Source organism: Pteropus vampyrus, unplaced genomic scaffold, assembly GCF_000151845.1.
Source record: "Pteropus vampyrus isolate Shadow unplaced genomic scaffold, Pvam_2.0 Scaffold304, whole genome shotgun sequence".
Lineage (NCBI taxonomy): Eukaryota > Metazoa > Chordata > Mammalia > Chiroptera > Pteropodidae > Pteropus > Pteropus vampyrus.
In genome coordinates this window covers 259,078-274,681 of record NW_011889085.1, presented here as the reverse complement: position 1 = coordinate 274,681, position 15,604 = coordinate 259,078, and the positions used below count along the sequence as shown (strand labels likewise).

The window sequence follows — 15,604 nt, the reverse complement described above, 5'->3', positions numbered from 1 at the left end:
GCGTCGTTCGACTCCAGGAACTGGAGGGACCCGGGACGGAGCTTTATGTGACTTCTGCGAGTTGCCTGATTCAGAGGAAACGACTGCGTTTTGGAAGCGAGGCCCTGACCCCTTGCTCCGTCAGCGGCTCTTTTCCGCCCGGGTGGCGCAGCGCCCTCCGAGCCCGGCGAGTCGCGGCCCGAGCTCAGGCCGGCGCCGGCGCGCGGCTCCTGCGTCCACCCTCAGCCTTTCGTAAGCTGCCAGCTTCAAACTCACTCACTCCCGGAGGCCAGGCTGGGGCCAGAGTCGGGACATTTCAGCCGAGGGCCTGCAAGAGGAGGGTCCCGACTCGGAAGGCAAAGCTGGCCGGCCCGGGGCGAGCTGGCCTGCTCTGGGACTGCCCTGTCGCGGCTCCCCCGGCCGTCCCTCCCAGCCCGCAGCAGCCCCGAAACCCGCCAACCCATCCCGCCCGAGTCCCGCCGTGCCGAAGCCAGCACGGCGGCCCCTGGACGGCAAGCACGGCATCGCGGGGCAGCGTCGTTCCCCGCTTTCGTGCTCACTCGGAGGGGCCTACCGCACACACACTGCTGTGTTCGCCCACCCTGTTTAGGGACGTCGTTTGAGTTTCTCCATGGGTAGAACGGACACTGAAGCGGTGACTTAAATAGACGCGGTGTGGTGGGGGGTGCTGTGACCCAAACTGAGCACAAAAAGCAAGTCGTGGAACAAAACGTGTCGTTTACCCCAAACTGCGCATAGAAAAGTCTGGGACACCAGCAGCCTGTATGTCCTTGAGCAGGCACCCCAACCCTGGGCCACAGCTGCGCAGTTTAAAGAGAGGAGATGGGGCCGCATCACTCCTAAGGGTTTTCTAGGTTTAAAATTCTCTAAATTTACTAAAGAATTGATCCATTCCACAAACATTTATTGAGTTCTTTGTCATGTGCAGACACTGAGGGAGACTCTAAGGCCCTGGCCTCCTGGGGCTCACGCACAGGGGGCAGGAGGGGCGGTCGGACCAGAAACGAGCAGGAGGACACAGGCAGAATCCTTTGGCAATAAGGACAAGGGAGAAAATTAAGCAGGTTGGGGGCATTCAGGGATGGGGAGGGGGGTGAATGACCAAGGAGAGGGAGCGGCTGAGGTGACATTTGAGTAAAAACCACGATGAAGCGTGACATGATATCTGTCAGAAAGAACATTCCAAAAACAGGAAGTAACACAAGTCCTAGTAGGAAGTATAATGTGTGTTTAAGAAAGCAGGGAACCAGATGGATGAGGTCAGCGGCAGTGGGGAGGAAGGTCACGGAGTGCCCTGCGGAACCTTGCAAAGGCTTCCTCTTTTACCCCGAGTGTAGGGGAAAGCTATCGCAAGGCTTTGAGCAAAGAAGTGACAGACAAAACGCACATTTTAAGAAGGTCGCTTTGGCAGTTGTGCTGAGAATTAACTGTAGGACCTCCGGGGCGAGCACAGGGACCGTCAGGAGTCTGTCACGATCCAGTGGGGGTGGCAGCAGCGTGGCCACGGTGCTAGAGGTCCCAGAATACTAAGAAGCGGTGGGATTGCTGGGGTTAGTTTGAAAGCGGAAGAAGGATTTACCAAGTTTCCTTATATTAGAGGAGCCTGCCTGCGATCAGTGAAAACACACTTGGGTGAGTCCTTGTAGAGCTGGGCGGCCGGGCTGTGCCTTGACCTTCAGGAACTCAGCCAGGGCCAGCCCGATGGGGTCTAACCTGAGACTTCAGGCCTGGTGGGAGGCTCCTTGCCCAGCTCGCCGTCTAGGGGCTGAGGGAGGAAAGGGATGTGCTGCCGTGTGACAGCACGGAATATGGTCATTTGTCCTCGGGGCTCTTGCTCCATGTGACTTTGCCATTCATCCAGTCCCCCATTGAGCGCCGAAGGTCTCTCTGCACAGAGAAGTACAGCCCCGTGTCCACTGCAAACAGGAGTCCCATCGCCAGGCAGAAAGTGATTTGGGGCCACAGTGGAAAGAGTGGGGAGATGGAGGGAACTGCCGGACCTAAGGGGAGAGGCGGAACGTGAGAAAATGACAGCTGGTGAGGCAGAAATTTGTATCTACAGCCAGGTCCCCGCTGGGAAGCCTTCGTGACAGCTGCCAAGAGCCAGGGGCTCAGGCTCAGGTCAAGAGCAGACAGGTCTGAAGTCTTCAGAACACTTCATCTCTGCGCCTTACCAAATAAAACACCGATCAGCACGTGTCAAAGGGTGACTTTGGGCACATCTGTTTGCAGGGACATTAATAGAAGTAGAAGGGGTTCAGAACAGCTCCGCACCCCAAGGCGTGCCACTTTGGCATGTGGGTAATTTTGAGCTAAAGGCAATCGAGACACTACAGGCTCATGAGAAACTCCTGCCTCTCCCTTAAAAAATCAAATTAGTGGCCTTACCCATAGTAAGAGTTATCATCAGAAATAACTTTTTATAATCTGTCTGCAGGACAGGACAAACTCCTAATTACTGAACACCTGCTTTTCTTATCGTCCTGCAATGACCCTCCTCCCCTCTGAAGCTCCAGGCCCTATAGCTTGTCCCATCTGTGGGTTCCCGTAGGTACATGTGTAATTGAATTTGCTCATCTAATCTTGTTAATCCATTTCATGTCAATTTAATTATTAGACCAGAGGAAAGAACCCAGAAGGGTAGAGGGCATTTCTTCTTCCCTGACAAAGTTACGGAAGAAAAGGTTTTGTGGTCACGCAGGTTTAGCAAATGCCTTATGACACTTAGTCATAAGTGTCATAAACACTTAGTCATAAACAAAACTTTTATGGTTTAAAAGTTTTGTTTTTTATTTATTTATTTATTTTTTTACAACAGGGCTTCTTGAAACCTTTGACGTGCATCATGAATAGAAAAAGAGAACTGAGTACACAGCATGCCCTGCATTAATTTGAGCACAGACCTTTCCTTCTGAAAAGCCTCTCGAGGAGTCCTCTGACCAAGGCACAGCCTTTGGGGACGGCAGAGAACCCGCAGACCACATCGGCTGCGCTTCTCACCAACCCCCTGAGCCAGAGACTGGGCGCTGTTCATTGTCCAGCTCTAGTGGGGCAGAAACAGCTTGCAGTGTCCCCTGAAAGGGCATGACCTGGGTCTCAGGATGCACAACCTCTCAAGAGCAGTCAGGGCCTAGTTCTGTGTATGTGGGGAAACTCTCGTGCCAGCGTGGCTGCCCCGAGCTGAGATTTGGGCCTAGGCCGAGAAGGTGTGTGGGGAGAGACAAGCAGGCCTCAGAATCCTAGAGACAGATGGGCATGTGACAAGGTGGAGTGATCTGAATGAGGTGAAAAGAAGTACACAAATTTGGGAGGATGAAAAGTCAGCTTATGTCCCTTGAGAGGTAAAACTCCAGGTGAAGGACACCCATTTCTATACTCCCTGAGGAGGGAGCGGGAACAGAGCTGCAGCCCACACAGCAATCGGGTACGGCTCAGACTTTGAGGGACCCCTGATGTCAGAGACGCCCACTCAGGAGAACACAAGTACTGAAGTCAGAAACGGGCCGACAGTCTTTGCCCTGTCCACCCTCCAAGGCCCGAGCTTCCCTGACCAGGCTCGGTCCCCACCTTGGACAGTGATGCTCACGCGTGGTGACGAGTGCCGCATCTTCCCTATGAACCCCGTGCAGTGGTACTCGCCGCTGTGGCTGCCGTTTGCTCGTGGGATGGAGAAGAAGAAGTTCGTGTTGGAAAACTTTCTGGATGTTTTGTTGTGGAAGAACGTGACCTTGTACAGAGGCTTGTCCTTCCAGCTGTGGCACCTCAGCATGATGGACTCGCCCTCCTGGAACAGCAGGCGGGGCGTCTGGAGCAGCAGCCAGCCTGAAAGACGGACATGGAGGGAAGGGTCTGAGGCTGAATGGCAAGGCCCTTGCAGGCTTGGGCTCGGGGCCACGTTACCCAGAGAATGTAGAAGGATGTCAGCCGGAGGAGCTGAAGATGCTCATGGCAGACGTGAGCTTTCTCTTACAGGAGAATACGATGGTGCCTGTGAGTCTGTGTGACTCTGAAGGACAGAAGTCTTCAGAAGGGGGAGGGAGAGGAATTTAAAATCCTGGGATGGGGGATGGCTGAGCCCTGGTAACTGAGGGGCTAGTGGCAGGACCTGAAAGTTTGTGTGGATGCAGCACTTGTGGTCTGGAGATTACTAATTTAATGGCAACTTTTGAACAAGCTTTGGGAAGTGAGGGTGGCAGCCATTAACTGCATTAGCAACAGGTGGAGGCTCACCCACCTGAATGGATTCTTCCATCCCTGAAAGATATAAAGTGTGACCTTCTGAATTCAATATTCACTTGTGACTTTGAACAAGAGAATTAAAACAAGCTTTCAAATGTAAAATGGCTTTCCCACCCTGCCTACAAACACCTGCCATTCCCTTCACTGATGGCAGAGTAATCAGATTCCAAAATTCAGCTACCTTGGAGGACAAGTCTATAAAGAATGTCTCAAAAAACTTCCTAGAAAAAAAAAAATCCAATCGCTCTAATTACTATTGAAATAAACAGTAGAATTTATTACGTCTTATTTAAATGAAAACTCACTTACGAAAACCATATTCCGTACACAAAAGGCAAGGCGCTGTGGTTGAGACAGCAGGAAATGAAAGTAAAGTCAGGATTCTGGTTTGGGCCCCACCAGCAGCTCCTGGGCTCTAGGATCCCACGAGCTTGATTTCTTTGCACAGTGCAGGGGTGGGGCCAGGGGGGTTCCCTCTGATGGCCCTTCCAAGTCAAGGTTTTTTTAATCTCTACTTTCGCATTTTTGCAGGAAAAGTCAGAAGCACACTCAGCTGTTGGGGGGCAGCAATGCTCAGAGAAGGGACGGGCAGCTGAGACGTGGGGGCAGGTTTTGGAGGCCGAAACCTGTGTGTCAGGGAGGAAGAAACTCCTCTACCCTCAGGGTTCTTTCATCTTCTCTAGTAAGTAAATAGAGAGGAGACCAGCGAATGTCATGTATGGGAACCCCGCACACAGGAGAGTCAGAGACCCCGCAGGCCTGAGAGGTTCAGGGACAGAAACAGAAAAGGGGGGATGTGTGACGTTCTGAGCTAAGGACAAGCTGAGGGGCCTGGGGCTTCAGAGGGGAAGAGGGTCATCGCAACGGGATGAGAAGGCGTTCAGTAATTAGGAGTTTGTCCTGTCCTGCAGACGGGTCACAAAAAGTTACTTCCGGTGATAACTCTTAACTATGGGCAAGGTTCCTAATTTGAATTCTTTAGAGAGGTAAGAGTTTCTGGTGAGCCTGCAGCATCTCGATTGCTTTCAGCTCAAATTTACCCACGGGCCACAGTGGCACGCCTTCGAGTGGGGGTGGTCTGTTCTGAACCCCTTCATTTATTTAGCATTTATTCTCCTTTCAATAGGGCACCATGGTCGGAAAGTGACGCCGCCGCCGGGCCCCCTCTGGTAGGTACAGGGACCTTAAAAGACTCCAAAAAATCTTAAGGCTTAAGCAGCATTTTAACACTGAATGCTCACACGTGGCAATGTTCGGGGTCATGCACCCAGGTGCAGCTGAAGTCGAGCGCAAGGTGAGCCGCTGGCGCGTTCAGCGTTCGGCGGGGCCTGGTTAGCGGGTTTCTGGACAGAACCCGTTAAACCCGGCACTCGGAGACACACCCAAACCTGACTCAGATCACGTGACTCCCTCAACCAAAACCCTCTCCTGAAGTCCCATCTCATTCAGGAATGAAAGATGAAGTCGTAGCAGCAGACTGCGAGCCTCCACGGGACCGACCCCGCCCTCCCCCACTTCTGCCGCGTCTACCGAGTGGGGGCGGGGGGGGGTGCTCCCTCCAGCTTCCTGACGCTCGGGCACAACCTTCGTGGGGCTTGCGCCTCGGTCCGCCTCCAGCCCGGCGCTTACCACGCTGCCATGAGGGCAGGACGGTTTTCTGGAGCAAAGATTTCCCTGTGCTGCCTTCGCACCCCGCGGCCCGTCTGTGACCTTGTCACCACCTCCTTGCCCAGTCGGAACCGAGGCAAAATGGCCTCGCACGTGAGAAACACTACCTCCCCCACGCAGCAGGAGAGGCGTGGGGCGTGAGGACGGTGACGGGCGCCACCTGTCACCGCCCCGCCCCCGCCCCGCCGGCCGGGCCCACTGACCCGAGATCACGTCCAGATGCACGGGGTCGCTGAGGCTGGTCTGGGCCGTGTGGCACGTGTAGTTCCCGCTGTCACTGATGCTGGCCGTGAGGCTGTAGCTGGACTGGGCCTGAGTCTCCAGGGAGTCGCCGTTGTGGAACCAGCGGGTGGAGGGGCTCCCAGGGCCGGGGGCCCCCTGGCAGGTCAGAGTCACGTTGTCCCCCTGGAGCACGTTGACCCAAGGGGGCTCAAGGCTCAGCGTGGCCTTCGGGAGCCCTGCGGAGGGCGGGGAGCAGAAAGGACAGGGACAAATAACCTTGGAGAGACTGAATTCCAAAGCGCTCCGGGTCGCCTGCAGACCCAGCTGGGGTCGGCCTGCAGCGGCCTCATTCCCTCGGCGCCATTGGGTCTTGAACTTTGGTGCGGCCCGCGGGATTCAAACCCCAGGGCCCGCTAAACTGAGAAACCCGTCCGTGCCGAACCCAAGCCCGGTTCCCGGTGGAGCAGACTTTCCCCTCGCAGTAAATATGGCGCCAGCTGCGCGGCAGTGGCACCGCGCCTGCCAGGGGCTCGGGCGGACTCACCAGCTTCCCTGTCCGCCGAGGCTGTAAGAGAAGAGCGCGCGTCAGGGCCCCGCCCTCCCCGCGACCCGCGCGCGGCCCGCTTCCCTGCTCTCCCTCCCGCCAGGGCGCCCCTTCCTCTCGTCTGCTGTCCCTGTCCCCCAGCAAGGCTACTAGGTAAACAGGACTGCTGCAGGGACTGTGAAAGGACGTCTGCATTCTGACCTGAGGGACCGAGGGGACGGTAAGAACTCGGGGTTCTCTCTCCCCTTTCAATCTGTTCCCAGAGGCCAGGGCCAGGACCCTGGCCCGCCCCTCAGCGCGTGGGTCCCTGGAGTCCTCAGTCTGGCTGAACCGCAGATCCCAGAAGGACCCCTACTCACTCAGCAGCAGCAGAACAGTCAGTGGTGGAAGCAGCCACAGGCTCCAGGGATGCACATTCCGCAGCATTTGGGCCCGCGAAGTCGACCCAGACCTGGGCCTCCGTCCACTGGGGTTTAGAAGATGAACTGAGGAAAGAGGAAGGAAGTTGTTTAATCTTCACGCAGCTTTCAGCAGTCAGGATCCCTTCTCCGCTAAGGAATCGGCAGTAACGAACTAGACGTTGAGTCTGCTTAGCAGACAAATTCTTTCATGAATCAGCGTGTTTTGTGCTTGTGAAAACCGCATCAGGGTTTATTGTGCTGCTGAGGAGATGGGGGAAAACACCAGGAAGCAGAGCTGGGCGGCAGCCCGTGTGGCTTTTTGGTCAGGGCCCTTCCTGGTCACTCCCTGTGCTGCCTCTCTGGCCAGTATACAGGAAGTTCTAAATGAGTTTTGACCCAGACGGGATAGAGACCCATATATATGTGCAACCAAGAAGAATCAATGTTAAACAACCATAACAAAACGGGAAACACTGAACCCAAGAAAATCTCTAAGTACGTCACAGGCAAGATCATCCTTCCTTCATCGGCCCTTCACACACCCTTCCCCCCCCCAACCCTCCAACCACAAAGGAGTTTTCAAGTGCAACAAATAGTTTTGTTAAGAAAGGCATAAAGAAGTAATTTCAGGGGCTATATATTCTATGCAGGTGACTGTATAGTACGACCGAGCAGAGCTACATGATATAACATGGTCACGGTGGCTAAAGATCAGATCATGGGGACGACAATAGCAGAAACAGACAAATAAAACTATGTCAAACTTAAGACTTCTGTACATCAGTCAACAGAGTCAAAAGGTAGCCTACAGAATGGGAGAGAACATTTGCAAATCATTATCTGATAAGGGGTTACTATCCAGACTATATTTCTACATCTCTACACCAATGATGAACTTTCAAAAAGAGAAATTAAGAAAACAATCCTATTTCCAATTGCATCGACAACTATAAAATACCTGGGTATCAAATTAACCAAGAAGGTAGAAGACCTGTTTTCAGAAAGTTATGTCATTGAAAAAATAAATTGAAGAAGATACAAATAAATGGAAGCATACACTCTGTTCACGGGCAGGAAGAACCAACATTGTTAAAATGGCCATACTATCCAAAGCAATCTACAGAGTCAATGCAATCCCTATCAAAATGCCAATGGCATTTTTCAGAGAGTTAGAACAAATAATCCTAAAATTTAAATGGAGCCATAAAAAACCCCAAATAGCCATGTCGATCTTGAGAAAGAAGAACAACATTGGCAATACCACACTACCTGATATTAAACTATACTACAAGGCTATAGTAATCAAAACAGCATGGTACTGGCATAAAAACAGATACATTGATCAATGGAACAGAATAGAGAGCCCAGAAATAAATCCACGCCTATACACTCACTTAATATATGACAAAGGAAGTAAGAATATACAACGGGGTAAAGACAGTCTCTTCAATAAATGGTGCTGGGAAAAGTGGACAGATACATGCAAAAAGAAGAAGCTGGACCATCTTCTTACACCGTATACAAGAATAGACACAAAATGGATTAATGATTTAAATGTAAGACCCGAAACCACAAAACTTTTAGAAGAAAACATAGGCAGTAAACTCTCTGATATTACTAACAGGAATTTCTTTTCAGATATATCTCCTCGAGCAAAGGAAACAAAAGAAAAAATAAACAAATGGGACTACAGCAAAGTAAAAAGTTTCCGTACAGCAAAGGAAAACTGTTTGGGAAAAGATATTTGCTAATGATACATCTGATAAGGAGTTAATATCCAAAATTTATAAAGAACTTATACAACTCAACAACAACAAAAAACAAACAATCCAGTTAAAAAATGGGCAGAAGACCTGAACAGATACTTCTCCAAAGAGGAAATACAGATGGCTAACAGATATATGAAAAGATGCTCAAGGTCACTAATCATCAGAGAAATGCAAATTAAAACTCAATGAGATACCACTTCACACCTGTCAGAATGGCTGTTGTCAATAAATCAAAAACAGCAAGTGTTGGCGAGGATGCCGAGAAAAGGGAACCCTCATACATTGTTGGTGGGAATGCAAATTGGTACAGTCGCTATGGAAAACAGTATGGAGGTTCCTCAAAAAATTAAACATAGATATACCTTTTGACCCAGAAATTGCACTTCTAGGTATTTTTCCAAAGAAAACCAAAACAATTCATAAAGATCTATGAACTCCAATATTCATAGCGGCGCAATTTACAATAGCCCAGATATGGAAGCAACCTAAATGCCCCTCAACATGTGATTGGATAAAGAAATTATGGTTCATATATACAAATGGAATATTACTCAGCCATTAAAAAAAAATGAAATCCTACCATTTGCAACGACATAGATGGACTTAGAGGTTATTATGCTGAGTGAAATAAGTCAGACGGAGAAAGACAGATACCACACGATTTCACTTATATGCGGTATCTAAGGAACAAAAAGAACAAACTAATCAAGAGCAGACTCACAAATACAGTGGACAATTTGGTGACAGAGGGATGGAGGGTTGGGAGGCTGGGAGAATGGCGTGAAGGGTTAAAGAAGTACAAATTAGTAGTTGATAGCTGGGCACGGGGAGCATGGCAGAGGGAATGCAGTCAGCATTAACATGATGGCTAAGTGGAGGGCCAGGGGAGGGAGGGAGCAATTGGGGGGATCAGTTTATGAACATTATAGATGTCTAACCAATGTACTGTATACTCAAAACTAATTTAAATAAATAAGTGTATTTTTTTAAAAAGAATTCCTACAACTCAAGTACAGCAAGAACAAATAACCTGATTTAAAAATGGAAAAAAAGATAGAATAGACGTTTCTCCAAAAAAGATAGACAAAAGATAGCCAAAGAGCACATGAAAAGATGCTTCACATCGCTAATTGTTAGAGAAATGCAAATCAGAACCACAAGCTGTCACCTCACACTCATTAAAATGGCCACTATCAAAAAACAAAACAGAACAGAACAGAAAATAGCACGTATTAGCGAAGATGTGGAGAAATTGGAAGCCTTACGTACGTACTACTGATGGTGGGACTGCGAAATGGTGCAGCTGTTATGGAAATCAGTACGAAGGTCCTTCAAATAATTAAAGACAACTGCCACGTGATCCAGCAATCCCACTTCTGGATATTTATCCAAAAGAACTCAAAGCAAGATCTCGAGGAGCTACTTGCACACTCATGTCTATTGCAGCATTATTCACAATAGCCAACAGGTGGGAGCAACCCAAATGTCCACTGACAGTTGAATGGATAAACCAAATGCGGTCCATACACACAATGAATGGAATATCATTCGATCTTAAAAAAAAGAAAGAAAAGGAAATCTCGCTGCGTGCTTAGTGAAATAAGCCAGTCATGAAAAGCAAACACTGTCCATGAAGTATCTAAAGTCATCAAACTCACAGAAACAAAGTAGAATGGCTGTTGCCAGGGGCTGGGGGCAGCAGGGGTGGGGGGTGGGTGGGGCTGCTGTTGAATAGCTGGGTTCAGAGGCTTAGTTTTCCAAGACGAAGAAGTCTCAAGGTCTGTCACACGGCAATGTGTCCAGACGTAACAAAACTGACTGTACAGCTGAAAGTGATTAAGGTGGTAAATTATATGTTATGCGGGATTTGTTTTTTTAACCACAGTCAAAAAAATTTTTTTTAAGTCAGACTGGGATTTTTTAACAAGGTATTTAACCCCTCAAATTTCAGTTTCCTCGTCTATAAAATGGACACTGTCTGATACCTAACAAATGTTCAATTAAAAGTAGCTTTTATTTTTGTTGAGTGTTAGCAAGGGTTTTTAACCTTTGACTTTTTCTGGAAGCTTCGCTCTCCTTCCCAGAAAGGTCAGGGCTTTACGATCCCATCTTGCTCGCTCTTAGAGTCAGAGACCATCGTGGACCTTTCAGCCTGGAGAATTCCCAGCCTGAATGCCTTTGCTTCTCCCCGGGCTTCTGAGTAGGCAGCCGTGTGGGCACAAAGTTCCCTTATTTTGTTGTACTCTGGTCACCTTCACACGTGCTGCTGGGCCATCTAGACTTCCTTAATATTCTTTTATCCCAACTTCGTTTCTGATGTCATTAGCGTAAACAGACTTGCTAATTTAGTATTATCACAATCCCTCTTAACAGCTGGGTTATCACTTACTGTCACTTTCAATGACAGTGTTACTGTGGCCATTGGATCTTGGTGGTTCAAATTAGTGTCCCCTAAATAATCACTGGAACATTCCCATTCCCTCTGGAGGCAAGGGCACTAAGATGTCCACATCTTGTTTCAAAATTTGAATTTATGATAAATTGTACGGTAGGTTTCTGCTTTGCAAAAAAGAAAGAGAAGAGAAAAGTGAAGTGTGACATCCAGTGACAGCTGATTCAAGCTGCTGACACCAGAATCGAAGGGCAGGGGATTCATTTGGAGCATCGTAGGGGTGGAGTGCTGGAGTCCAAACCCTTCATTTTTGTAAAAGAGGAAGTCGTGGGCCGGAGAAGGGCTGAGAGTTGGCCCAGGACGTACCTCCCTTAAGTGCTAAAGTCTGGGTCCCCTCGCGGCCCCCGCCTGCATGCTCTCATCTGCACTTCCCACTCGAGGATCATGGACTGTCGTGTCGCTCTATCTAACTGTCTCAGTTGTCTGTCTTTCCATAATTCAAGAGTAAGATCACCGGGCCGAGGGCACTCTAGGCTAGAGGCCCTAACAAATGCATCACGCTTGGTTTTGCTCAGTGGAGTAGATGGGCACAGGAAGACTAGACAGATCACATTTATTGAGTTTCAGGTTTTACTTCCCTAAATCTGATCACTTTTCTAAAATGATATTCTGGAAGGAAATATTTCCTTAAAGTTTAGGTGTTTCATATTTTCCTTCATGAAGAGATGGGACAAGGAAGCCCTTGTTGTCTGGATATTACAGAGCATGACAGCATCTGCACCAATTTACAGATGAGTCCAAAATTTAGTCGCTGAAGTTTAACGCCATTGAGTACAGTCAAGGTGACATTTACCCAGAAAACCATCAAGGTAATTTGTACCAAGATGCTCTCTGTACCTTACAGAATGTCAGTGTTCCCACTGATTAGCTGATTTGATGACAAAGCATCTGTTTAGTTCTCCTCCCTTAGTAGCAAAATCAAGCAGGCCAGCCTGACAGATACGGTTCCTGTGGGATCAGGATGGATGCACGGGTGCTGGTGCGTTGACAGCAAAAATATCTGTGGCTGGAGGTTCGTGGGTTTAGAGGAAAAATTAAAAATTGTGTTCAAGAAAGAGCATCAAGTGTCAAAGTCAGGGAATTCTTCCAAATAGATTATCAAGAGGACTTGACAGTTCGAGAGCTGGACTGCAGATAAACAGGGGATTGTTTTAGGTGAAACCAAGTGAATGCCAAAGCGATGCCCACTGCTGTGTGCTCACTGGAGAATGACTTTCCATATCAACTAGGAATGTGGTGTAGACAGGCACCACCCGACGGAAGGCTTGCAGAAGCAGCAGCAGCTTCCTGGTGGACTCGGCAGGATCGATTCGTTGCTAGGTACGCCTCTAGAGCGATGCCACCCGACGGAAGTGTCACGGGAGCCACATCTACAAATTCTAGTAGCTGCATTTAAAAAAGGAGAAAATAAAGTAAAAGCAAGAAAAATCGTCCCACACCTGATCATCCTTCTAGCATTTCTGAAATTACAAGTATATAAATTTTACATTAATTTTTCTTATAGACTCAGCTACAATAGTCACAACATAGGGGAAAAAATAGGCGCTGTGGACACCCATTGCCCAGCTCGAAGCTGAAAGGGCTAATTTCTTCACTCTCCTCGACCTCGCTTCAGGCCAGGTCCCATCACTGCCCAGGGGGAGTTAGAATGACCAATGACTAATCAGACTCTGGCTTTAGAAATTAAGGGACATAGAATTTAGTTAGATGATGGCAGGTCCTTAATAGAAAGATCACAGAGTCAGACCACGCTAGGTCCTGTGAAATGAGACCTCTGGCAGAGGGAGGCGGGAGGAAGCGGGGAAGGAGAGGGGAGAGAGGGAGAAATGACACAAACTGGGGCGTGGGGGAAAGTGGAGAGCAAAGCCCAGGACAGTCAGTGGTCATGTCTCCGAGCCTGGCTTCCTGAAACCACTTTCAGTATCACTTCCAGGTAGCCAGCTGGCCTGCGGCTGGCTTTATTTCCTGTCTCTCAAAGCCTTTGAGGTTCCCTCCTGTATGTTCACAGTCTTCCTCCTTTGTTCTAGCTTGAGTAGGTTTTGTTTTCTTGGAATCCACATTTTTCTTTGGTCGAAGACACAGCCATCACACCTTAGAGGTGGTTTCTTGAGAGGAGGTAGGGAGGGGCTGGTGAGAAGGGGGGGGGGGCCAGGAAGGGTCGGAAGGGTGAAAGTAAAAGGCATTTAACTTACAATTTTACTGAGAGCTCATCTCTTGCCCTTTGACAAAACAGGATGACATAAGCTATTTTCTTCTTCAAACAAAACTCCCACCAAAACAGAGAAAAAGTCAAATAATGACTTTTCCCCAGGTTTTTGTGCCACTGTCCACCTCCGCTGCAATTCGCGACTGTCGTGTTCTCCTCACAGCCCCTCAGAGCTACGAGGGCAGGAGAGAGTGTCCCTTCGCTCACGAGTGCGGGGAGCTCGGTGGCATTCCCATCGCCCTGACTGTGGAAGGTCTCCTGAGAGCCGAACACCGCAGCTGCCGTGCCACACGATGACGAATATGCTGGCGGTGTTTGCTTTAAATGAGATTGCACCCATTTTTTAGAAATTCATACACCTGTCCCATAGGGTATTGAAAAGGGAAGAGAGGTGAGACCTCGTCAAGTGGGGGTGTAAAATAAAAGGTTAAATTAATTTACTGATACATTTTATTTAACCCAATGCATTCGTTTTCTAGGGCTGCCACAAACAGAGTGGCTTGAACAACAGAAATCTATTGTTTCACAGTTTCAGAGCCAGGGGTCAGATCGAAGTGTCAGCGGGGCCAAGCTCCCGCTGAAGGCACAGAGAAGGGTATGTTCCCGGCCTCTTTCCCAGCTGCTATAGCTCCTGGCTCAAGGCACTGTAACTACAATCTACGCCTCCATCCCTATCTACATGGCCTTCCCTCTGGGTGTCTCTCCGTGTCCGATCCTCATCGCATAGGGACACCAGCTGTTAGACTTAGGGCCCATCCTAAATCCAGAGTGACTTCATCTTGAGATCCTTAACTAACTCCATCTGCAAAGACCCTATTTCAAATAAGGTCACATGTTGAGGTTGCAAGTGGACATGAATTTGGAGGGGACACGATGGGGCCACCACACAACCGTTCACGTAAAAGCCTTTCACTTTTGCTGTCAGTATGAAAGTGTTCACATTAAAATGAGAACAGGTATTTAAAACATCACGAGCTTGTTTTAATCAGCATTGCACAGACGACTAGTGAGACAGGGCTTGTCTACTTGAAGTTCTATGAACACCTCTTGGCCTTACACATTTTTTCAACTGTCCTGATCTCCTTTTCTTATTGATTTCTGAGAAAACATGATTTCCCTGGTCCAAACAGTGCAAATGTTTTTGCCGTTTGACCCCGTGTATGGAGATTTTAAGCAGTTAAATTAAAAAACATAAGACGTTTGTCATACAAAGAAATAAACGATCCACACCGATATTATAGTTGTTCTGGTACCATGGTTTGAAATCTGTAGGTTTAAATATTTAACCCATCACAAAAGGACTGAGTACAGAGGCAATAAAGAAACAGCTAGCCTCCCCTAATCCAGAGAACTAAATAAACTGTTTCCCCTTAATTTGTGTCAGTAATTGGGAAAGCAATTAAGTAGCCAGAAACAAGAGTTCTAATGTTACAATATATCAAAAGAGAAAGAAACATACCGGCAACATAAGGAAGCGTACGCATTTAATATGATACCAGCTACTCCAAAGGACAGATCGATCAAACTAGGAAATAGGCTATACTGTGATTATTTTCAAATTTTAAAATATTTGGAAGGTTGGCATTCACGCAAAAAACTAAAAAGGATTCACCCACACCACAAGGAAGGGGAAGCAGAAATATCTGAGGGATGCAAACACAACATCTGTACCTGTACCCGCTTGGGCACAGGCAGGGAGGGAACCCGTCCACGATGAGAACCAGGACGGCGAAGGACATCTTGACCGAAATGCACCCTCATGCTGGGAACCTAAACTCAGACCCATAAGTTAGCCATACCTGGGCATCTGGACAGCCTGGATATGTGACAGACACTGCAAAAATAGGTGTAAGATCAGCAAAGGGTGGCGAGGGACACCAGAGTGGGCACCACCTGTCTTTTCGAATTCACAATAATGCAGTAAAAGTAAGGCTGCATGACCTCAGAGTCAGCATGTGATAAAATAAGCGACAGAGACACTGATGCCTCCGCCGGCCCCGGAACCGGGCCCTGACTCCTCGATTCGCTAGAGACATAGAAGAAAAGAGATCAAGAGCAGGGAGCCTGGGTGACGAGCCGGGGACCAAGAAGACGCCCACGAGC

The 15,604-nt window shown here is 48.6% G+C and overlaps 1 protein-coding gene across 4 annotated transcripts in view; it reads right to left on the bottom strand.

Moving 5' to 3' along the window:
- The window catches only part of LOC105303406 (low affinity immunoglobulin gamma Fc region receptor II-like), a 47,402-nt gene extending 39,841 nt beyond the window's left edge, over positions 1–7,561 (bottom strand). The window contains exons 1-5 of one of the 4 annotated variants that reach the window (XM_023521487.1): positions 7,033–7,510; positions 6,674–6,694; positions 6,111–6,365; positions 3,568–3,822; positions 888–2,000 (exon numbers count right to left, since the gene is read on the bottom strand). In XM_023521487.1, the coding sequence (XP_023377255.1) occupies positions 1,813–2,000; positions 3,568–3,822; positions 6,111–6,365; positions 6,674–6,694; positions 7,033–7,099 (786 nt within the window). In that variant the 5' untranslated portion in view covers positions 7,100–7,510 and the 3' untranslated portion in view covers positions 888–1,812. Of the gene's footprint in view, positions 1–887; positions 2,001–3,567; positions 3,823–6,110; positions 6,366–6,673; positions 6,695–7,032 lie in introns of those variants that run through there. The other 3 variants (XM_023521484.1, XM_023521486.1, XM_023521485.1) reach the window with 3 other exon arrangements.
- Between the last annotated feature and the right edge of the window lie 8,043 nt (positions 7,562–15,604).